Raw genomic sequence first — 25780 nt, 5'->3', positions numbered from 1 at the left:
AAGTATTTGGAATATAAAGATTTTCTCTTATTTTTCATCGACATTCTTAATTTCACTCTCCAAAAGGACCACTGTTATTATCTTGGCTAAACTTCCAGAAATTTGTCTATATTTAAAATGTATCAGCATAATTTCATATTAGAAAAAATCTCAAAATGCAATTTGATTTAAAAAATTTGCTTCTAGAATTTTTTGAAACAATACTTATGACAGCATTTCTGAAATATAAGTACTACTTTGAAAAATAGATTCAAATAAGTACATAGTGAAGAAATATTCTAGGCTTAAAATAACATTTCCTCGGCTCTCTGAGGACAAGACACAAGAGAAAAGTATTTCAGTCAAAGGAAACTTCAACTTTTGCATATACTAATAAATTATGCCCTGTGCTCTACTAAACCCAAAGGGTTTCTTAGGCAATATTGCACAGTCACATAACACATAAATCAGAATTCTTATTCATAATGTTGTCTCTGATGCTGACTTATTGAGTCTAAGCCAGCTAAGAAAAAAATTATTTTCCTTCTTCCTAGAATTGCACAAACTTCTTTGGTTAGGAAAATTTGTTACCCCTTCTATTCTTTTCCATTTTGAAACCTATTTGAGGGAATGGAATAAAGTTTTTATTTACTCAACAGAAGATTAGCTAGTTTAAGTAGAATTTCTGAGACTTCTTCCAAAGTAAGTGATGTACTTTCAGGTTGTTTTCCTGCTTTGCTTAAATGTTTCATGTGTAAGGATTAAACAAGTGAAACTGGTTTCCTTGAAAAAAATTTATGTGTAAGGATATAGTAATTTTTATTAGTGTCTACGAAAGCTAGCAGGTAGCATAGCACAATAGCATGCCCTACCATTGAATGCTGCCTTTCAAGTAGGGTCTGTGCTGAGATTCCTGTTTTACCACTTGTTACGGAATCCTGGGTGAGTTACTAACCAGAATATAATCTTTAAAATGGGACAGTAAAATCTGTATCATTGAGCTGGATGTGGTGGTGTACGCTTATAATCCCAGCACTTGGGAGGCTGAGATAAGAGGATCACAAATTTGTAGCCAGCCTCAGCTTCTTAGGCCCTCTGAAATTTAGTGGGACCCTGTTTAAAAATAAATACTAAAAAATAGGTTTGGAGTTATCTCAGAGGTAGAATCCCCAGTACTATCTGAGTTCAATCCCCAGTACTGCAAAAAAAAAAAAAAAACTGTATCATTGGACTAATATAAATATTAAAGTGGAATATGTATATTGCTGTCTATGAGATATTTTTACCATTATATAATTAAAGTTGAAACATTCTTTTTTTCTTTTATAGGGAAAAGAACACACAAATATTATTATATCCATAAGTCATGGGAGGGTTAAACTCTAGGCTTGGAATCTTATTAAATGTAGTTCTAAGCTGGCCATGGTGGTACACACCTGTAATACCAGTACTTGGGAGGCTAAAACAGTAGGATTAAAGATTCAAGGCCAGCCTTAGAAATTTAGTGAGACCCTTAGCAACCTAGCAAGACCCTGTTTCAAAATGCAAAAACAGGACTGGGGGTATAGTTCAGAGGTAGAATTTCCCTGTGTTCAATCCCTAGTATCCCTCCCATACACATACAAATAGTTCTAGAACTTCTTTATGAGTTTTGAAAGAATATAATATTCTATGCTTCTTTTAGATTTCCATTTAGATCACTGTATTTCAAACCTGCTCAAAAGAATTTGCCCAAGGTAAACATGTAGCAGTTGCTCTGCGACAGTATTTTGTAATGAAGGAGTTGATCACATGAAACAAAAAGACAATATGCTTTTCATATGTAGTAGAAATTTTAATCACCCTAAAATAAATATAGTAGTATCTCTTGCTTGCTTCACTTGCTTATTATAAGGATAAAATAATATACAAGAAATTGCTAAGTAAAATATGAAATACTATCACACAAAAACAAAATATTATTAGTATCAACATTACAACTAGCATCCCCATTCACTATTCATTTTCATTGCACTCTATTGTCTCTTCTAACAATATAAATGGGGGTGAGAAACAGACCTTAACATCCATCAAAAATCAAACCTGAGCCTGGCATGGTGGCGCACACTTGTAATCCCCGCACCTGGGAGGCGGAGACAGGAGGATTGAGCCGGTTCGAAGCCAACCTCGCTGGCTTAAGAGACCCTGTTTCCAAATAAAAATATAAAAATGGGTCTGGGAGTGTAGCCCAGAGGTAGAAGGGTTTACAGGAACCCCAGTACCACACACACACACACACACACAAAAATCAAACCTGAAACTCCAGCTGGGCGTGGTGGCACATACTGAAACTCAGGTACTTGGGAAGCTGAGACTGGAGGATCGCAGATTTTGCAGTCAACCTCAGCTACTTAGTGAGGCCCTCTGCAACTTAGTGAAACCTTGTTTCAAAATAAAGAATAACAAATAGAACTGAAGGTATAGCTCAAGGGTAGAATGCCCCTGGGTTCAATCCTCAGTTCTGCTAAAAATAAATAAACACACAAACCTGGAACTCAGGCTTATTTTAATAGTTTTGCTAGGATTATAAAATTATGTGATTTGTCAAGTTATGTGACAGTGGGACTATTAGAATATAATTTTTCTTAAAGATCCTTTGCATAATGTTAATGCTATTATTTAAAAGATGTCATAATCTGAAAAATAATACAGAAGTGACTATAAATTATATAATTCTCTATATGTTCTTTAAGAGGAAAAAAGGTAAAGTTGTGGGACTAAAAATGAAAAAGAAATTATCAAATTATTAAATTAAGCTGAGAGATTGGGAGGCAAATACTTCGTTACCGACATTACAAACACCTAAAATAGCAATTGATTCAGGGACTCGTGTACATTTGAATATATAAGAAAAAGCTAAGCTGAGCACCATAGCACACACCTGTAATCCCAGTATTTGGGAGGCTGAAAAAGGAAGATCACAGTTTTGAGGACAGTCTCAGCAATGTAGGGAGACTTTCAGCAACCTAGTGAGATCCTGTTTTAAAAACAAAAAATAAAAAGGACTGGGGGTGTAGCTTGGAAGTAGGATGCCCCTGAATTTAACACCTAATACCACAAAGAAATAAAAAAGAAAGAAACAGAAAGAGAGAGAGAGAGAAAATCTATTTAAAAATTTTAGCTGTGGTGTGCCATGGAGATTTGATACAAGTTTAATATGCCATGTTAAACATAACACAAGCAGAAAAGGTGTCAATAATGAAACAGCAATAAAACTCTATCTGTGTACTTATCTACTTTCATTCCAATAACAGCATATATTTAGATAAAGGACAAATTAAATACACACCCATGTTTATTTTTAATAAAATTAAATGTATTAAAAGAGAATGATAGGCTCTACCTCCTTCTCTTTGAACTATGTGATAGAGGTGGACATTGTGTAGAATACATTCCAAATCTTGGTCTGTATAACCTTTACCATGCATATCATCCACTGAATCAGGATAAATTACTTGATCCCGAAGACTTCCGAGAGACATATATGGCCTGTAAAACAGCAAGCACAGAAGAATCCCAGTGCAAAGTCATGTTAGCTTATTCAGGGTGTCATCCTAATGGTATCTAATTTCCAGGATAATATTTGGTACCTGGGGATGAGTATGTCTCTCTCAGGCACTGCAAAATAATATCCTGATATATTTATGTAAAAACTTAATGAGGCTTAGACAAAATAACTTTTTTTTTTGTAGTACTGGGGATGCAACTCAGGGGCATTCCATCTCAAAGCTGCACCCCCAGCCCTATTATTTTATTTTTTATTTTGAAACAAGGTGTCACAAATTTGTAGAGGGCCTCACTAAGTAGCTGAGGCTGTCTGAGAATCTGCATCCCCCCCATATCCGCCTCCCAAATGCTGGGATTACAAGTGTGCGCCACCACACCTACCCAAAAGAAAAATTTCTACAAAAAAAAATCATTTGACATTTTCAGTAGAGAAACACATACTTTGTTCAATTGTAATTATTATTATTATTATTATTATTATTATTATTATTACTATTATTATTGGTGGTACTGGGGTTCCTGGATACCCTTCTACCTCTGGGCTACACTCCCAGACACCTATTTTTTTAATATTTTTATTTGGAAACAGAGTCTCTTAAGCCAGCAAGGCTGGCTTTGAACCTGCATGATCCTCCTGTCTCTGCCTCCCAGACGCGGAGATTACAAGCGTGCGCCACCACACCTGGCACACCTGTTCCATTGTATTTGACAAAGATTGCTTCCTTACTTCATCTAAAATTATTTGAGATAAACGTGTAATTTGGGACTTTAATTCAGCAATATAAACAAAAAAATGAAAAAGCATTCTTAATGAGGAAAATACAAGCTGGGTTCCATCCCCAATACTGCAAAAAAAAAAAAATACAAATTAAAATGACATTGAGTTTCTTGCTTATCAAATTGGCCAAAAAAAAAAAAAAATCTCTCTACTAGCAGTCCTATAGGGAAATAGCTGCTTTCACACTGTCATGAAAATGCAAACTGGTACAATCCCTTTGTGGAGATTTGGCTGACATATTATTTGCCCCTTGACCCACTTCTGGGCCCTAAACTGAAGATTCCTTCCTTCCCCTCCAGCCCTTCCTCTTCTCCTCTTCTTCCTTCTTAGGAATTGGAGCCAGGGTGCTGAACTACACCCTCAGCCCATTTTATTTTGAAACAGAATCTAACAAAGTTGTTTAGGCTAGTCTCAAACTTGCCATCTTCCTAACTCAGCCCACCCCCCCAACCCAAGTCTTAGGATGACAGGTATGTGCCACCTCACCTGGCTCTTAAGATTTAACTAAAAGTAACCTAAAATAAAACATGCATTATGTTATCTATGATAGCATTATTTGTAATAGCAAAATATTGAAAAGCAACTTAAATGTCCCTAAAAAGAAAATTGTTTGAATAAACTATAGTACATCCACTATGCGGTTATAAAATAGTCAATGGATGAGGAAGACCCCTGTGAATGGATATAGAGTGATCCATGATACAGTGTTAAATTAAAAAGGAAAATACAAACAGACATATAGCAGGATTTCTAAATAGCAGGATTAACAAATTGAACCAAATAATTCTTTGTTGCCAAGGGCTAGCCTATATATTGTAGGATGTTAGCAGAATGATCCACTAGATGTCAGCAGCACCCTCCAGTGGTGACCAAAATACACTGTCTCCAGATAATTACCAAGTATCCCCCGGTGAACAAAATCCTCCCCAGTTGAGAACCACTGATATACAGTGATTTAACAACAACAACTTGCTGGGCGTGGTGGCGCACGCTTGTAATCCCCGTGCTTGGGAGGCAGAGACAGGAGGATTACGCAGGTTCAAAGCCAGCCTTTCTGGTTTAAGAGACCCTGTTTACAAATAAAATATAAAATAGGTCTGGGAGTGTAGCCCAGTACCACCAAAAAAAAAAAAAAAAAAAAAAAGAGCAACTGTATGTAACAAAAGTTTAAAAGCAAAATAAAATATAAATATATCTAGTTAAGTTATAGTTACAAAAGAAAGCATGGGGAAAATAAATCATAAATTAGTGAAATGGGCTAACAGAGGTGGAAGTAAACAAGGCAGCATAAACCAGGAGGAAAGGAGCTCTCTACCCCTTCCATTTAATGCTTTTACTTTTAGAATCATGTTAAATGTTATTGTTTGATAAGTGAATAAAATGAAACCAACAAGAATGAAAAAAGAAATTCTAAAATTGAATATCAATAAAAACAAGCTAAGAATCAAATAGAAAACATAACCACAGGAGAAGGGGTTGGGGAGAAGTGTATAGACGTGGGAGTAAATAAGTCTTGGTAACTTGAATTTGGCTACATTATTTTTATTTAAAAGATGCATACCCAAAAAGAAATCCTGAGCCTTGTTTGGCAAGTTTATTTTTGGTAATGATAGAGGTGTAGCGAATCTGGAACTATTTTATGTATATTGCTGGATTGATCAAATAATAAATATTTTGATAATGTTAGGAGCTGGGATTTTCACTACAGAAGAAAGAACATATGAAATAGAGGGAGGCAGGAAAATTTTAATATTTAATTTGAATTATAGAATTGCTACTAATTAAGATTTCAAAAAGCAACAACAATTTTCTAGCTCCATCTGGGACATCCTCCATTTGGTACATCTTTTGAGAAGGACAAAATTTCAGTATTGTATGGGGTTACAAGTGGACCCAGAAAAATATGTCATTTCCTAACTGTCATATCTGTGACTCTGACCTTATTTAGAAACAAAACTTTTTCTCTATAACAAATTGCATTTTATTTCATATGCACTGGATATATAGATTATTAAATAAAATAAAAATCAATAAAATATATTAAGTATAGACAGATTATTTTAAAAATAAAAATTATCTGGTAGTGACTAGCAATTAGGTTTATTTTCAACAGTAGAGGATATTAGTTTTATAACAATTAAAACTCAATTTTTTATTGGTACATACTAATTATACAGAGTAATGGGTTTCCTTATGGCATATTTGTACCTGTATATAACATGCTTTGGTTAATATTACTCCCCAATACTTCCTTCTCTCTCTTCCCATTATCTTTCTCTACCCTAATGGGTTCCCTTCTACTTTCATTACATCTTTTTTCCCCCCTCTAGTTTTCACAATTGAAAGAATAAATACAATATTTGTCTGTTTCTGGCTTATATTTCCTAACATGATGCTCTCCAGTTGCTATAAATGACATAATTTTATTTTTCTTTTTGGCTGTTAAAAATATTATATATATATATATATATATATATATATATATATATATATATATCACATTTTATTAACTATTCATCTGTTGATGGACACCTAGGTTGATTCCATAGCTTGGCTATTGTGAATTGTGTTGTGATGAACATGGATATGCATGTATTGCTACAGTAAGTTGACTTTAATTCTTCTAAATACTGAGAAGTGGTACAGTTAGGTCATATTCAATTATTAGTTTTTTGAGGAATTTCCATTTGGATTTGCATAGTGGTTGTATAATTTATATCTCCATTAACAGGATATAAGATAGCCCTCTTTCCCTGCATCCTTATCAACATTTATTGTTTATGTTCTTGATTATTGCTATTCTGACTAGAGGGAGATAGAATCTAAATTTAGTTTTGATTTTATTTATCTGCTGGCTAGAGGTATTAAACATTTTCATGTAGTTGTTGGACATTTTTATTTCTTCTTTTGAGAAGTGTCTGTCGGTTCATTCATCTACTTATTGAATGTGTTATTCGTGTCTTTTTCTTTTTTTGATGATGAGTGTTATGAGTTCTTTATGTATTCTAAATATTAATCTTCTGTCAGAAGACTAGCTGATAAAGGTTTTCTCCTATTCTGTAGGATCTTTTCACTCTATTAATTGTGTTTCCTTTTCTGCACAAAAACTTTTAAATTTGATTGAATCCCATTTGTACATTCTTGCTATTATTTCCTGAGCTACAGAAGTCTTATTTAGGAATTCATTGCCTGTGCCTGTATGTTGAAGAGATTCACTTAACAATTGCAATGTTCCTGTTTTTTTTGTCAGTTTTCCCAGAACCATTTGTTGATGAGGCTGTATTTTTGGTACTTCTTTCAAAAATCAGAAGACCATAGCTGTGCGTGTTTGTGTCGGTATCTTCTATCCTTCCATTGATCTACAAATCTATTTTTGTGCTCGTACCATGGTGTTTTGTTTTTGTTGTTGTTGTTGTTGTTGTTGTTGTTTGGTTTTGGTACTGGGGATGGAACCCTTCTACCTCTGGGCTACACTCCCAGACCCATTCTTATATTTTTTATTTGGAAACAGGGTCTCTTCGCCAGCGCGGCTGGCTTTGAACCTGCATGATCCTCCTGTCTCTGCCTCCCAAGTGCGGGGATTACAAGCGTGCGCCACCACGCCCGGCTGTACCATGATGTTTTTATTACTATGGTTCTGTAGTATACTTGAACTTGGGTGTTGTGATACTTTTAATTTTGCTCTTTTTCCTCAGGATGGCTTTGGCTACTCTGGGTCCTTTGCTTTTCCCCGTGAATTTTAGGGTCGCTTTTTCTAGTGTGTTTGTTTGTTTGTTTGTTTGTTTGTTTGTTTGTTTTTGCTGTACTGGGGATGCAACCCAGGGGCATTCTACCTCTGAGCTACACTCACGGTCCTTTTTTTTTGTCTTTATAATTTTTTAAAATAGGATCTCACTGAGTTGCGAAGGGCCTCCCTAAGTAGCTGAGGCTGCCCACCCCCCAACCATGATCCTCCCATCTCCACCTCCTGAATGCTGGGATTACAATCATGAGCCACCACTCCCTGCTGCTTTTTCTAGTTTTTGAAAAATATTATTAGTATTTTAATGGCGACTGCATTGAATTTATAGATTTCTTTTGGTAGTATGGCTATTTTAACAATGTCAATTCTGCCAGTCTGTGAACTTTAAAGATCTTTTGATCTTCTGAAATGTTCTTCCATTCCTTTACTCAATATTCTGTAATTTTCCTTGTAGATATCTTTCACCTCGTTGGTTAGATTTATTACTAAGTACTCTATTTTTTAAGTTATTGTGAATTAAATTGTTTCCTTTCTCAGAAGATTCATTGTTGGTGCACAGAAAAGTTATTGTGTTTTATATATTGATTTTATATTCTGACACTTTGCAGAACTTACCAGCTTTTATAAGTCTCTGGTGGAACTAAGAGAATCTTCTAAGTGTCAGATGATAACATCTTCAAACAGGGATAATTTGACTAGAAACAGAGTCTTTGCAGATTTAATTGAGTTATTAATTTCAAGTCAGGATCATTCTGCATTAATCAGATAAGCTCTAAATCTAATAAATGCCCTTATAAGGAGGGGAAAAACACAAGAATGAAAGGAAGCCCATATGAAGAAGGAAAAGGAGATTGGAGTTATGCTGCCATAAGCCAAGGAATACTTGGCACCACCAGAAGCTGAGAAGTAGGAAAGACTTCTCTAGAACCCTCAGCGACAACACAGAAAGCCAAGACCTTGACTTATGGCCTCTAAAAGTGAGGAAATAAATTTGTGTTGTTTCCAGCCACTAAGATTTTGGGAAGTTGTTACAATAGCCCTTGGAAGCTAAAGCAGTTTATATTTCTATTAAAAAATGCATAACCTGAATCATATCATGGGAAACCATCAGACAAATCCATACTGTTATACAAATAACAATAGTCATATACTTTCCAAAAATATAAATGTTATAAAGGGGAAAAATAAATTCTGAGGAATTCTTTCAGGTTAAAAGAAACTAAGGAGGCTTGAAAACTAAATAATATAAATTCAGAAAAAGTTGCTAAGAACAATATCATAGAATATTAAAGAACAACAGGTAAACTTTAAATATGAGCTGTATTTTAGATTTAATATTAAATTTCTTGAATTTCATAATTATATTGTGTTTTTATAAGATAATATCTTTGACCTGGTCATGGATGTATGCTTGTAATCCCAGTACTTAGGAGGCTGAACAGGAGAATCACAGATTTAAGGCCAATATGCAGTAAATTTAGCAGGACCATGGTTCAAAATAAAAAAAAGTCAAAAGGGCTAGATGTATAGTTAAGAGGTTCAATGGAGATGGAGGTAGGGAGGCAAGGAGAGAGAGAGAGGAGACAGAGGAGGGGAGGGAGGGAGGAAAGAGAGAAAGAGAGAGAGAGAGAGAGAGAGAGAGAGAGAGAGAGAGAGAGAGAGAGAGAGAGAAAGAAAGAGAGGGGGGAGGAGGGAGGGAGGGAGAAAGGAAGGAAGGAAGGAAGAGAGGCATTATTCTTTGAAAATATTTCCTAAAGTGGTTAGGGTAGTTTATGAATACCTCAACTTACATTTGTTTGTGTGTGTGTGTGTGTGTGTGTGTGTGTGTGTGTGTGTGTGTGTGTGTGTGTATGTGTGTGTGTGTGTGTGTCTGGCACCAAAAGTTGAAAGTAGGTGAATTCTACCTCCGAGATACATCCCTAGTTCTATTATTTTTTTATTTTGTAATAGGGTCTTGCTAAGTTGCTGAGGGCCTCACTAAGTTGCTAAGGGTTTTCTCAAACATGTGATCCTCCTTTTCCAGCCTCCGAAGTACTCCGAGTGCACCACTACACCTGTCTCAACTTACTTTTTAAAAAAGGATGAAGTGTATAGTGTATATTGTATATTTGTATCTGTGGAGAGAGAAGGGGAGGAAGGGGACTAAAATACAAAATGTGTTTTGTAGATCAAATGTGTACCTATTTTCTCATAGTATGTAAACAAATAAGTGGAGGTAATTTAACTGATGGATAGCATATAGTTACTGAACTATCTGAATAAAATTTTTATTTTAACTATACATACATACATATAGACTTAAATCTTTAAAAATACAAGGAATTATTTATTATTTATTTTTGTTTAAACTGATATCTCACGTAGTATAAAATTTGCTATTTGAAAGTATGCAATTCAGTGACTTTTTAATATATTCACAAACTCATGTAACCACTGTCACTAATTCAAGAACATTTTCTTTTCACTTCCCCCCAAACTATCCAATACCTAATAGCATATACTCTCTATTACCCCTTCCTCTCAGCTCTTGGCAGCCACAAATCTGTTTTCTGTCTCCCTGAATTTCCTACTATCAACATTTCAAATACATTGAATCATACAATGCATGCTCTCTTGTGTGGCCTTCCTCCCATCAGCATAATGTTTTTAAGTTCATCCATGTTGTAGCATGTAATAGTACCTCATTTCTCTTCACGGATGAATAACATTCTGTTATATGACTATACCACATTTGATTAATCCTCTCATCTACTGATGGTTATTTCATTTATTCCCACTTTTTGGTGTAATGAATATCAGATATATTCTAATGAATGGAATTGATGGGGCATGCCACTTTTTAAGTAACTGCCAGACTGTTTTTCCAAATTGATCGAATTATTCTTGTCTTCTATCATATTTCTATGACTTCCCCTACTGTTCTCTTTATCTTTCCCTCACCAGCCTAACCATATGTATTTTAAAAAACAGAGTTAGAATCCATATTTTTGCTTGTATACATTATCTTAAGTAATAATATCATGTACCACTATATTAAATGAATATCTAACAATAAACATAATGGTATAAAATATTCAGCAGGGCAAATGAACAGTTTTCGTTAGGTACGCTGAAATGACTCAGAAGAGAAAGTACATAGAAACATTAGGAAACGGTACTTTTGCTTCTTCCAAAGTGATGCCTGCTTCAACTTAATATGAATCATAGTGATTCTTCTACTTTAGCACAAACCCAGAGATTAGTGCAAAGAGCAGGCATGACATAATACACAATACAAATCTCAATGATAAAGACACATCTGCATTATCATTTCACAAGTATTTCTACATGATTCTACCAAAACAATTTATCACTTGACCAATTGCCAGTATATGATCAAGTCATATTTTTATACTTACATTTTAGGGAAGATGGAACAAAATCACGGTTGTGATAATGGGCTCTGGAGAGATGGTTCTGGGGGAGAATCCTAATCCCACCATTTACTGATTCTGTGATACAAGTTCTGAGCTAGAGGCACCTCATTTGTAAAGTAATTGCTTTTATTCCATTGTTATAGAGTCTGAATGAAACAATTGCTTTTTACCAGGCTGAATAAAGCAATGTGATAAGATTATAGTATAGTGCAGACCCAAGAAAGGCACTTAATAATAACCACAACAAAACAATTCACTTTTAAGTTCTCTGCTTTGGGTGCAACATCTTAAAAATGAAGTTAACAGCTGAGCACAGTGGCGCATGCCTGAAATCCCAGTACTTGGGAGGCTGAGTCAGGTTGATACCAGGTTCAAGGCCAGTCTCAGCAATTTATTGAGACTCTGTCTCAAAAATAAAGATGGAATGGGGGTGTAACTAAGGTAAAAAAAAAAAAAAGGATTGGGCTTGGGTCACAGCTCAGTGGTATGGTATTTGCTTAGCATGTGTAAGGTTCTGGGTTTGAGCCCCAAGGTCTGTCCTTATGCCTAAGAGAAGAAAGAAGAAAGAAAGAAAAAAAAGAAAGAAAGGAAGGAAGGAAGGAAGGAAGGAAGGAAGGAAGGAAGGAAGGAAGGGAGAAATAGATTTTCTATAAAAAGTAGATGCAAGCCGGGCGTGGTGGCGCATGCTTGTAATCCCCGCGCTTGGGAGGCAGAGACAGGAGGATCGCGCAGGTTCGAAGCCAGCCGCGCGCGCTGGCTTAGGAGACCCTGTTTCCAAATAAAAATGTAAAAATAGGTCTGGGAGTGTAGCCCGGAGGTAGAAGGGCTTCCAGGAACCCCAGTACCACCAAAAAAAATAAAAGTAGATGCAAAATAATTTATATTTAGTCACATAGAAGGTGGCTAATTAATAGCTTTTTATTATACTCAACATAGTAATCAATAAATACCTAGCTATGTATATTTTAAAGATTTTTTTTGTACTGAATGAAGGTTGAGTCCAAGGGCATTCTACCTCTGAGCTACACCCCCACATCTGCTTTAATTTTTTACTTTGAAACAAAGTCTCACTAAGTTGTTGAGGGTCTAAGTTGCTGAGACTGGTCTTGAACCTGGGATCAACCTGTCTCAGCCTTCCAAGTATTGGGACTACAGGCATGTACCACCACTCCCAGCAATTTTAAAGATCTTATTCTGTTAAGTACTCAAGAGAGTACCTCAAGTTTACTTAGAAGCCATTTTTTTAGTAACTAGGGCAGCATCTATTTCACTGGGGCAATTTAGACAAGTATCAAAATGCCACTGAGCTAGCCAGGCATGGTGGCGCATGCTTGTTGGGTGGCTGAGACAGGAGGATCCAGGTTCACAGTCAGCCTCAGCTACTTAGTGAGGCCCTCTGCATCTTAGTGAGGCCCTGTTCCAAAATAAAGGATAAAATAATAGGTCTGAGAGTTTAGCTTGGAGGTAGAATGCCCCCAGGTTCAATCCCCAGTAACACACACACACACACACACACGCACACACACACACACACACACACATACACACATACACACAAACACACACACACACACACACACACTGTACTGGGCTGTCAAGTGCTTTCTTTGTTATAGGAATTTAGAGGAGCAAAGTATTATAATGTCTTTAAAATATCAATTTAATATTATTTATTTCTTTAGGCCTTTTAAAATTAGTCCATTTTCTTTGATAGAGAGGTATAAATAAGTATGGACTTCTTTAAATACTTGATTAGGTTGTATTTATATAGTGATTTAGAAATATGATTATAAAGTTAAAATCACCACTGAATTAACCAGGAAGACTGCCAAGAATATTTGGGATGATGGAGAGTCAGTTTGAAAGTGCAAGGAAGTGGGAGACCCTTTGTCTAATGTATATATGATTAGTGTGCATGTGATTCTCTTTCCAGTTCAGACTTCGAATTGAACATTTTTAGTTAGCTCAAGTTTCTCTTATCTTACCAAGTTATACATAATAGATAAGAACTTAAAGTACCCTTTACTAAACTTTCCTTTCTACATATATAGACCTCTTTAGATTATCTTCTAAGTATTTCAGGTAAATTAATTACCATGTCACAATGTTACTAGGCTTATTTGCTTTGGACTACCAGAAGGGAGATTTTGTACCATATCTAAACTAAGCAACAAAGAAAATAGATTGCTATTTCTAATTACTAATTACTATTATTTCAATTATGATTCTAATTACTACTATTTCTATTACTAATTATGATTAGTAGCAATAAAATGGGACTAATTTAGATTTTTTTTTGGGGGGGGGCTACTGGGGATGGAACCCAGGGGCATTCTACCTTTGAGCTACACCATAGCCCTATTTTGCATTCTTTATTTTGAAGCAAGGTCTCACTGAGTAGCTCACTAAGTAGCTGAGAATTTCTACGAACTGCAATCCTCCTGTCTCAGCCTCGCAAATGTTGGGATTAAAAGAGTAATTCTGGGTTTTACTCAGATAAAGTAAATTAAAATTTTACTTTATTTAAGTAAAACCCAGAATTATCTCTATATGCTATAGAAAATATAATGGAATAAGCCCATAACTTTCACAGTATAATTTAAATAATTTCCATTGTTTAAACAATGGTTGTAATTATTTTTCTTTGTAATCTGAAATTTTTTGTATGCATTCATATTGAAAATATTAAATTTTATATTAGAGGCCAGGCGTGGTGGTATACAGTTGTAATCCCAGCATTTGGGAGGTGTAGAGGAGGATTCTGGAGGATCGCTGTTCGTGGACGCCCTCAGCTACTTAGTGAGACCCTTCGCAACTAAGTGAATTCCTGTCTCACAAAAATTAAATAGACTAAAAAATAGGATGGGGGTATGTCCCCGGGTTCCACCCCCAGTACCACACAAAAAAAACCAAATTTTATATGAATTAAAATAGTAAGATTATTTGAGATTAAATCCATTCTCCATGGAGAATCATCCTCCATGATTTTTATAGCTTTTACAAATATCAGAGTATTTTTTATAATTTGTATTACATCCTTACTTTTCTCAGTTTTTAATAACTGACAGATTTTTTGTAAAAATTATTGAAATTTATGTTTATGTGTTTCCTACTTTCTCTCTAGCTTCCATATATTAGAGATAATATACAGCCCTTGACTTCCTAAAAGTAATCTCACTTACAACAATATTTTCCAGTTCCATCCATTTTCCTCCAAATGGCATATTTTTTTATGGCAGAGTAAACTTCCGAAACATCACATTTTCTGTAAATCACATTTTCTTTATCCATTCCTCTATTGACAGACACCTGGGCTGGTTCCATAAGTTGGCTATTGTGAGTTGTGCTGTTATAAACATGGATGTGCGTGTACCCCTGTAGTGTTCTGTCTTTAGTTCTTTAGGAAAGATACTGAGGAGTAGTATAGCTGGATCATATGGTGGTTCTAGTCCTAGATTTTTATAAACCTCCAAACTGACCTCCAGAGTGGTTGTATTAATATACAATTCTACCAACAGTGTATAATAGTTTTTATTTTGCCAAATCATTGCCAGTATTTGTATTGTTTGTATCTTGATGACTGCCATTCTAACTGGAGTTAGGTGAAATCTCAGTATAATTTTGATTTGCACTTCCCTGATTGCTAGTGATGCTGAACACTTTTTCCTATATGGAGAAGAAAACAGTACAACTGATACTGTGGCGCGATGTGAAGGCATTACTACCAGTCTAACTAATTCACGTCTGGAGTGGGAGTGGGAGTGGGGCGGGACGCGACGGGAGAGGCATGAGGAACCGTGTTCACATGTTCTTATCACACTGAACTCCACTATGATGTATAATTGCAATGCACTAACAAAATAATTGTAAAACCAAATAGTAACCTCTTATCAGATATGCTTTATAAATATTTTCTCCTAAAATTATTGATGTTTAGTAGAATTTAAACTTTCTATTATATTTTTATTAATTTATTTATTTTGTGGTATTAGGGATGAAACCCAGGGGCATTCTACCTCCGAGCTACACCCCCAGCCCTATTTTTTAGTCCTTTTATTTCTTGAAACAGGGTCTCACTGAGTTGTGAAGGGCTTCACTAAATAGCCTGAGACTGTCCACAAACCACAATCCTCTGGTCTCTGCCTCCCGAATGCTGGGATTACAAGCGTGCCCCATCACACCTGGCTAAACTTTTTATTAATTTCTCTTCAAGACAAAAGCAGAAGGAAAGGGTATGTGTTAAGAAGTATTAGCTCTCACGTGCCTGGAGCTCTGGAATGGTTATCTAAACTGCTAAGTATGAAAAGCCGGGCGTGGTGACTGCACACTTGTAATCCCTGTACTTGGGAGGCTAAGACAGGAGAATCTCACAGGTTTAAAGCCAGCCTCAGCTACTTAGTGAGGCTCTCAGCAACTTAGTGAGACCCTGTTTTCAAATAAAATATAAAATAGGTCTAAGAGTATAGCCCGGAGGTAGAAAAGCCTTTGAGTTCCACCCTCAGCACCCCCCCACACACACAATAAATAAATAAATAAATAAATAAATAAATAAATAAATAAAATGCTAAGTATTTCCAAAACTGAGAAAAAAAGAAAACAATTCAAACCTAAGGGGAAAGTATGTAACATGAAAGATCTTTATGCATAGAACAATGTACTACTAAGTATTGCTGTGTTGCTATAGCAATGAGAAGTTGCAATCTGAAAGCCATTACAATCTAGCTATTAATAATTCACATAAATGTACATGTTGGGGCCAATCATGTCATCAGCTTTTTTATGCATGAAAAGAACAAGATATTCCCAAATGTATAAAAAGTCATTCCTATTATTCTTAAATACTTAGCAAAAAGAAGAAATAGGTAACTGAAAGAGATGCTTACTATTACTTAAATTATATATTTAGGATACAGAATTACTAGTCTCCAAAACGGAGATGAACATGGACTTTTAATAGCAGGGGTCATGTTTTTTCCCACTGTCATTTTTATAAAATAATCAATAAAAGATAAATCTAAAAAAGTATTATTAACATTTTCTAAGCAATAGAAAACTATAGAAAATCATGTTTACATTTTTAGTTACCTCTATGCTAAAAAGAGAGATTTACAACAACTGAATTGTATTAATTACTATGTAGGAAGAACAAAAATATACAATGTGCAATTCTGTCAGCCAACTGTCCAAAAATGTTTATACAAAGTGTGCTTTATTCTAATGGAAATCAAGAAATAGAAGTCCATTGCCTATAGCAGTACCAATGAACCTTTTCTCATGACCTAAATAATTTTCTAAAAAAATGGACATGCCAAGTGACAATTATCCTCATCATAAAAGGTATTGTGTAACATATCCAGTGCAAGCAACAAAATAAATAGGATGTCCAATACTAATATAAGATGCATCTTAATCTGTGAAGTGCATTCATTTGTTTATTCAGTCACCAGACATTTACTGCAGAGCTGTAATAGATTTACTAGGATAGCTGTGTTATACAGACACATGGATACCCCCTTTCATTTATATTTTATAAAAATTTGCCCGATCATGACTCAACACAGTCCAAGTCTGTCCAGCACAATTTTCACTCCCCAAATCCAGGATTGTCTAGGGGCAGGAGGAGCGATGTGTGAGTGACCCAGTAGGTGCGGAGCTCTGTGAGGAGGGCTGGTTAAGCCACGTCATGTTTTTCTTTCATTGCAGTGACCTTAACAAGTCTGCATTCCACTTGGGCAATGGCTTGCCCCCCCCCCCGCCCCTTCCTTAAAGACACTCTTTGTTCTCGAGAGGTGCTCCCTACTTGTGTTGTGGCATCTAGAGATTTATTAAGAATCAAGAGGTTAAAGAGACAGAAACCCAGAAGAAAGCAGCGATCAAGATATTTAAACAGCCTTTCCTCATATTCTCACTTATATCCTTGTCTAGAGTATATCCTCATTTTTTAAAGCTGAGGCAAAAAGGAGAAGCAAGGATCTTACTTTAAAAAGAATTTTTTTAAGAACACCCTCTCTGTTCTTCCACAGAGAAAAAAGGTAAATTAGGTCCTCTAACCTCCTTTCTGATCTCCTGTGCTTCCTGGTCTCTTAATAGTCATTACCAGGTTTTATATGTGTGGATTAAACAATGTTGTTACATTACATAAAGTTCCAAGGAGGAGATCCTGGATTTGGAAGGCATTCATTCATATACAAACAATCTAAAAGAAATTCAAATTTTTAAATATCTATAACAAAACTTATTTGGTGCACACACATTAGTGTGCAATGCAGTTGCGCCAATCAATATTGGTGTTACTGGCATTCACTTAAATGCTCTGCACATTCTATATTATTTCTCTAAGTAAGGCATATCTTTATTTTGTTGTAAAATATGTTCCCTTCTTTAGTGATATTAAGAGTATTACCCTTGATGTCATATCAAAGGTGTTTCATATCTCTGCAAGAATTTTGATTTAGTCGGGCATGGTGACACATGCCTGTAATTCCCATACTTGGGAGGCTGAGACAGGAGGATTAGAAGTTTGAGGCCAACCTCACAAACTTAACAAGACTCTGTTTCAAAACAAAAAAAGTAAAAAGGGCTGGGAATGTACAACAGAAGTAGAATGCCCCTGGGTACAATCCCTAGTACTAAAAGAAAAAGAAAGAAAATTTTTATTTGAATTTAAGGTAACATTCTTGAGAAGTTATTTGAAATTTTATACAGAAGTAAATTTTAGAAGAGGTCAGAGTAGAGAATATAAGATAACTTGAAAGTATATTAAGCACAGTTTAATTTAAGAGAGTATCACTTTTATATAAGAATATAGCTTTCAAATGGGTATCGTGGTGCAAACTAGTAATCCAAGTACTTGGGAGGCTGAGACAGGAGGATTGCAGGTTCCCAGCTAGCCTCAGCTACTTAGAGAGGCCCTCTACAACTTAGTGACATCCTATTTCAAAAGGATAAAAAAAAAGGATAAAAAGTAGAGCTGGGGCTGTAGCTCAGAGGTAGAATGTACCTGGGTTCAATCCTTACTACTGAAAAAAAAAAAAAAGAATACAGCTCTCTTCACATTAACATATATGAATAATAGCCTGGCATATATGGTAAACTTATATTAAAATTATTTTTTACTAATTTTAAATTAAAATTGGTTTTTACTAACTCCAACCCCAATATCATAAGGACTTCTGTCTTGAAACAATAGCTTAATATTTGTACAGATTCAGTACTCCAAGCACACCTTAGCTAATGATACTCACTTGCAAGGTCAGATACAACAGTAATAATTTTTCAGTGGAAACACTGTTGCTAGCAATAACCAGGATAAAGTGACTTAGACTCAAACATCTTATGTATAGAATAGTGACTAACAGTAATTGGTTAACTCTTTATAACTTAAAAACAGAAGTAGAGCCGGATATGGTGGCACACACAATTCCAGTACTTGAGAGGCTGAGACAGTAGGATCACAGGTTCTAGGCCAGCCTCAGCAAACCTAGTGAGACCCTGTTTCAAAATAAAAGCTGGGCGTGGTGGCACAGGTTTGTAATCCCATTTGGGAGGCTGAGATGAGAGGATCACAGTTCACTGCCAGCCTCAGCTACTTAGGGAGGCCTTTGCAACTCAGTGAGACCCTGTTTCAACATAAAGAATAAAAAATAGGGCTGAGCCGGGCATGATGGCGCACACTTGTAATCCCAGCATTTGGGAAGCTGAGACCGGAGGTTCACAGACAGCCTCAGCTACTTAGTGAGGCCCTCCGCAACTTAGTGAGACCCTGTTTCAAAATAAAGAATAAAAATAGGGCAGGGGGTGTAACTTGGAGGATGAATGCCCCTGGGTTCCATACCCAGTGCCAAAAAATAAATAAGTAAATGAAAAATAAGAATAAAAGTAAAATAGGGCTGGAAGTGTAGTTATACACACACAAAAGTAATAAGCCAGAAATACTCAGCCCATGTTCAAGATGCCCTTAAATCCATCGATTATCATAAGAGGTTACATCATACTCAAGATGAAATCAATTTAATTTACTTAATTTTAACATTACATACACAGTCTTTACAAGAGAGAAATGAAAATGTTATCAAGGAAAATATAAACAGAAATACTGGCACTTCTAAAAACTGAGATTTCATGACCTAATAAGCTCTTCTCCTAAAAATAAAAGTTAAAGAATATAGAAATATTTGGAGTGAATGGAAATAAGAAAGATATTTTGTTATTTTTCCAAAAGTTAGTATAGTTCTAGATGCTTTAATTATTATAGTTTTATGTGAAAATATTTAATATCAAACAATAGTAGAATTTTTTCATCATAGGAAGATGCATTATTATGACAATTTAATTAGTCTGAAAGTAAGAAGCAGGAAATAGAGTTTTATCTAAAGATTTGGCAAAAGCCAAGCATGGTGGTGCATGCCTGTAATCCTAGCACTTGGGAAACTGAGAGAGGAGGATCTAAAGAATAAAAAGGGCTGGGGGTGTAACTTGAAGATAGAATGCCCTTGTTTTCAGCCCCCAGCACAAATGAATGCATGCATGCATGCATAAATACATACATACATACATACATACATACATACATTCATATATATCTTGGTTATACTGACCCTAGTTCTGAACTGCTATATAACTCTAAATCTCTGAACTTCAATTTAATAATTTATGACACTTTATTTAAAATTTCAGAATATCTTTGGCCAAAAGGGAAAAATAATGAGTATTGGAGAAACAAGCTATTGTCATCTTTTATTATGTTTTCTGAAAAGCATTGAGTCTGTAAAGCTTAACATATAAATCTACGACATTTACTCAACCAAGAGAGGATCTTTTTGGTGGACTGGAAAAAGGTAAACACGCAAACCACAAGCTGAAAAGACTTCAGTGAAAGGAGTGCTCAGCCATTCGTAAGGACCCAGAGAAGGAATGCTGCTATTTTCAGTATATGCTGATGACATAATTTTAGTAAAACTGATCTAGTACATATTTTCTTTTCTCAGCTTCCTGTGTTAGGAGGGTAGCATAGAACTGTATTGCATAGAAAAATGTCCAGACAACAGAAACAAAACAACTTTTGCTTCCTTGACTCTGTGGCATTCCTGACCTACTTAGACATTGTAAAACTTAGGCAATGCATGACTACTGTAACAATTCAAAGTAACTTTCAAAACCTAAGTCAAATGATAAACTGTTTCACCTTATTTTTCCTCATTTTGAATATCCATACACTCATTGCCTTCTGTGAGCCACTATTATATTGCAGTTAGTTGCATGTTTTTGTTTATAAACACATGAGATTTAAGCACCACGATGAAAGCTGTGTCTTACTTATCATCTATCCTCCATAGTATCTTACAGCAGGGTTTTAGCAAACTGCTTATAATGGGAAAAGTGAATATAATTTCCCTAAGATGTGAACCACAACATCCCAGACATGTCTTACCTTTTATCTTTTTCCTCCTCCCCCTTTAATGTTTTAATTTTTGGTCAGTGCTGAGGGTATAGCTGAGTAGTAGAGCTAAGCATATTGCTTAGCATGCATGAGGACCTGGATTTAAAACACCAGCACCCTCCCACCCCCGAAAAGTTTGGCCAATTTAATTCAATTTTATAATAAAATCCTTCTTTCATTTGCTTCTTAGATTCCTAAGTCATGGATAGACAGAAATTTGTACAATTTATTTTTTCATACATCCATTTTAGATCTTGGCCTTAATATCTGGACATGCAGTTTTGAGTAGTAAGAAAATTATTTTAAAATTTCTATCCTAAGTTATTTCAGCCCAAGAAAAGGCAGAAGAGCAGGGGCATTGGGTACAGAATTCCAGGTTGGGTGGGTGTCCAACTGGAGACTGTCACCAAGAAGAGATAGAGTGTGATATATATAAATGGCTATCTGGAGGGTTAAAAATATATAAAGGAAGGCAAGATTTTGCTACCTTTGGTCAGTAAACACCAGCTGTCATCTGTCCTCCCTTTCCCTTCTCTTTCCTTTCCTTTTTCTATCTGTTCCCCCACATCCCATCAAATAGTTAGATTTCCCTTTTTGGTGACTTAGCATATAATAATATTTTGCTAGCAGGTGAACTAAATAAATACATGAAAGGCTAGCTTTGGGGGCCTTATTAGTTAAAGGCAAAAGCTCACCAGAGGATATGTAAGCAACTGATGAGCCATAAATTAGTGTATCATTGAAAGCAAGAGCAGGCTATCCATAGGGACTTGGCAAGAAACTACACCAAGAACTGACAAGAGAATCCAGATCTGCTCCAGGCAAAAGCCTTTTCCTGAGGGTTAGGATAGCTAATACCAAAGGGAGCAATGAGCTGCAATCATTTGCAGGAGCAGGCTAAAATTGCCAAAATACCCTTTAAAAGTACAATCTAATAAAAACTAAATATTTTACAATATGCAATCCCATAAATTTAGAGTGACTAATCTACATTTTAGATGAAATATTTCTTTCTTATAACTTATCAAATATTCCACTTATTACCATATCTCAAGATTAATGCAGATGGGATGAGGAGAAACCGTTTTGACACTAATTTATTATTTGTATTCTTGAACTAAGGCCCAGATATTTTTCCTCTGGTTTCATTGCTAACATTGCTAAAGTATTATAAAACATTAGCTGAGAAAACATGGAGATGATTTCACAATTTCTTAGGAATTCAAATTTCCCAGCTTACAAATTAAGTCATAGTATCATTTATTTCTGAAGATTTGGTTATAAAGTAAGTAGCTCAATATGGCTAATTAGAACGCTTTTTAAATATTCCATTTTTTATTTTGTATAATACACATCTTTAGAAATCTACTTTCACAAAACCTATTCTATTTCTCCTATTAAAGTAACAAAGTAACTTTTGCGTTTGGCCAATGCATGAAGAAAGTCCGGAAGTGTTTCAGTCACAAAAAGTGAGCGCAAACCAGTGCCTGCAGAGGTCTGGTTTGTAACTTCTGAAGTTCATACCTAAAGTCTCAATTCCACATTGATTCTTCTACCAAACCAGTAGTTAAACTATTTCTATTGGTATAAAATAATGCAAAAATAGGATAAAATATTTATTAATGAGACCTACCGAAGAAGAAAAGTTTAAGGTTATTAACTGGCAAGTATTTTGAAATGGGTTGATAGCAGCTTTATTTTAAGTAATAAAACCATAAAAGATTATTTTCTAGCTGGGCATACTGGCACACGCCTGTAATCCCAGTACTTGGGAAGCTGAAACAGGAAGATTGCAGGTTCCTGACCAGCCTCAGCTACTTAGTGAGAACTCTGCAACTTAGCGAGATCCTGTTTCAAAATAAAGAATAAAAAATAGGGCTGGGTATAGCTCAGAGGTAGAATGCCCCTGGGTTCAATCCCCAGAACCACACACACACACACAAAGCTTATTTTCAATTTTACTTGAAAAAAATCAGCAGCCTTTGAAATGTAACAAATAGATACTACATTTAAATTCTCTTAGTTTTAGATGTCAACCACTAAGCCAAGCATGGGAAGGAGGGATGGGGAGGGAACGGGGTGGGGATTGGGTAGGGGCTAATTGGGCGATGTGTGCATGTATGTCTACAAAAGGTTTTTTTTAATCCCATTATGATGTATGAATACAGTGCACCAATAAAAAATAAATTAAAAAAAATAAATAAATAAAAATAAATAAATAAAAAGTCAAGCAATGAAGAAACTAAAATATAATCAACAATTTAGTTAATGTAAGTATCCGTGGTATTGAGGATAAGAGATGGTAGCATTAAATTTAGATATTCCCCCCAAAACTTCCTCATTTATATTTTGAATTATTATATTTTGATATAGTTTATGGGTTGATGTTTTAATTGATAATTTTATTCTATATATAGTGACTTCCTATTCTTTTTTATACATCCAACTACTAAAATCAACAATAAGCCTGCTGATTTATGACATTACATCATTTAGATAAGTTTTTTAATTCTCTTCTGAATAATGCATATAATTAGAATTCATTTTATTTTCAAGATATATGTTGCAAAATTTAAAAAATCTTCTCCAAAAAAGTGAAGGTTATATAAATACTACTTGACTTTTGATAAAGTTTTTAGTAAATCCATGGTACTTTCTCACTTTTTTTAGTCATCTATGTGTTGTTAAACATAATTACGCAGTTAGCCTACTTTTTGAATCAGTGAATGTTAATATTCTTTAATTTATAAATAACAATTATTAAAATGTTTTCTACCAAAAAATAAATAAATAAATTCTCTTAGTTTGTGTATAAATTTTCTCCTTTTGCATGGAAAATGTCTTAAGCAAATTTTAAATATAAATATCAATTTTCATGCTTCTAGAAGCTATATGATCAAGGTAAAATGACCTTAAATGGTAATAATAAAAAATTTAGCTTTAAAAATAGACTTCCCATTCTTGTTTTTCTCCTTAACTAGGTTGAAGTTGACATTTTTACTTAGGCAACAATAAATTTCATAACTAAAGCAAATTTCCCAGTAGTTTATGTTTGTTGCAAAATAGCATAGTTCTCTCTGCAGGCAAAGATGATTTTATTCTTTTTCACTAATATATTCATTTCTTAGAAATATTTTATATCATTCGTGTTAGTAGTATATAGAAAACTGTATCTTTCAATATTATATATATTCATATAAGTACTTTCATTTAAAATAAATAGAATTCAGGGCTATAACAATATATTTTCTCATGATTCCACATCCCATAACTTAAAAACTAAATTAAAATAAGTTTATGTAATATATAGGTGATTATGTAATATATAGTAATTTATTAATTATGTAATATATAGTTTATGTAAAATAAGTTTATGTAATATATATTATATATAATATATATATAATCTGAAAAATGTGGGCAGTATAATTTAAATTTCAAAATCAAAAGTCTTCCCAAAGGAAGCATGAAGGAAGCTTTGAAGCATGGACAGAAAGAGATAACAATTCTGGTGTCACAAGATCTTACCTATTTAGTCTAATATGAGTCTCAACATTGCTCATGTTCAACATTTTCAGCCAGTGCAGTTCTTTATTTTCCTGTTTCAGATAGCTTCTTACTACTACCACCACCACAGGTGAAAGAAGCTTTCTTCAAAGAAAAAAGAAATCCACAAAACCTCATCTACCTAACTGCTACATGTGGTCTAAAACTTAAACCAGTGGACATTTGTGGTGGCACACACTTATAATCCCAGTACTTCGGAGGCTGAAACAAAAGAATTGCAGGTTTGAGGCCAGCCTCAGTAACATTGAGAGGCCCTCAGCAACTTAGCAAAACCCTGTTTCAAAATAAAAGTTTAAAAAGGCAGGAGGTGTACAGGGTGTAGCTTGGAGGTAGAATGCTCCTGGGTTCAAACCCCAGTAGAGGAAAAAAAAAAGAGGAAATTGTTCCTTATGATATAAAAAAGTTAACTTACCTCTGTGGAATATAGAACATATGTTGAGGAGGTGGTTTATAAAGGACTCCTTCATACACAGGCCAGAGCCCACTTAAAATTCTGAAGAGAGAACTTTTCCCACAACCATTGGGACCAGTTATCAAAAGATGCATTCCTTCTTGTACCTAAAGTCAGAAATAAAATTATAAAATAGCAAAACTTTAAAATGATCTCTTTTGGCAGCATTTAAAAGTGATATTTCTTAAAATAGTCAATCACATAATAACCTTGAGTGGAAAAAAATCAAAGGAAAATTGATCATGGTTAAGAACATTAAGTTTGGCTTTGAATATTCTCTAAGGCTAAAAGCAACATAAACTAATTTAATTGCAAAGAAAGCAGATCTTCTTGTAATGAGCACTGGCTTTATAATATTTTAATTGAGGTCTTGTTATCAGATACACATATTTTATCTTGTTATCAGATACACACTTATAGAGAAATACAACCACATGGTACAAAAATAATAAATCATAAAATTTAAATAAGTATATTAAATGATATATGTTAGTGTTTTATTAATTTATGTTAAAATAATTAATTAAATTTAAATTTAAATACAATTGAGCCCAGCATGGTGGCACATGTAATCCCAGGACTTGGGAAGCTGAGACAGGAGGATCAGAAGTTCATGTGCGGCCAGCCTCAGTAATTTAGTGAAGCCCTCTACAAGTAAGTGAGACCCTGTTTCAAAAATAAAAAATAAAAAAGGGCTGGGGGTGTATCTAAGAGGTAGAATGCTCTTGTGTTTACTCTCTAGTACCAAAATAAAATAAATAAACACATGCATAAATAAATAAAAGTGAAAGTCAACTATGCTCTAAATAAAGCAGTCTTCCAAAGAGCCAGATGGGTTACTTAATTTTGTACTTCTGTAGCT

At 34.8% G+C, this 25780-nt stretch overlaps 1 protein-coding gene across 5 annotated transcripts in view; it reads right to left on the bottom strand.

The window, feature by feature from the left end:
* Positions 1 to 25780, bottom strand: part of ABCD2 (ATP binding cassette subfamily D member 2) — a gene marked incomplete at both ends in the record, with an annotated part of 68989 nt that overhangs the window by 13804 nt on the left and 29405 nt on the right. For all 5 annotated transcript variants that reach the window (XM_080705835.1, XM_080705837.1, XM_080705838.1 and 2 more), the window contains 2 exons: positions 3362 to 3507; positions 24880 to 25025. In XM_080705835.1, coding sequence (XP_080561961.1) covers positions 3362 to 3507; positions 24880 to 25025 — 292 coding nt within the window. The remainder of the gene's footprint in view (positions 1 to 3361; positions 3508 to 24879; positions 25026 to 25780) is intronic.

Source organism: Muscardinus avellanarius (assembly GCF_963383645.1).
Source record: "Muscardinus avellanarius genome assembly, chromosome: 11".
Taxonomy (NCBI): domain Eukaryota; kingdom Metazoa; phylum Chordata; class Mammalia; order Rodentia; family Gliridae; genus Muscardinus; species Muscardinus avellanarius.
The sequence above is the reverse complement of the archived record's forward strand: the minus strand, read 5'-3'. Positions and strand labels throughout refer to the sequence as shown.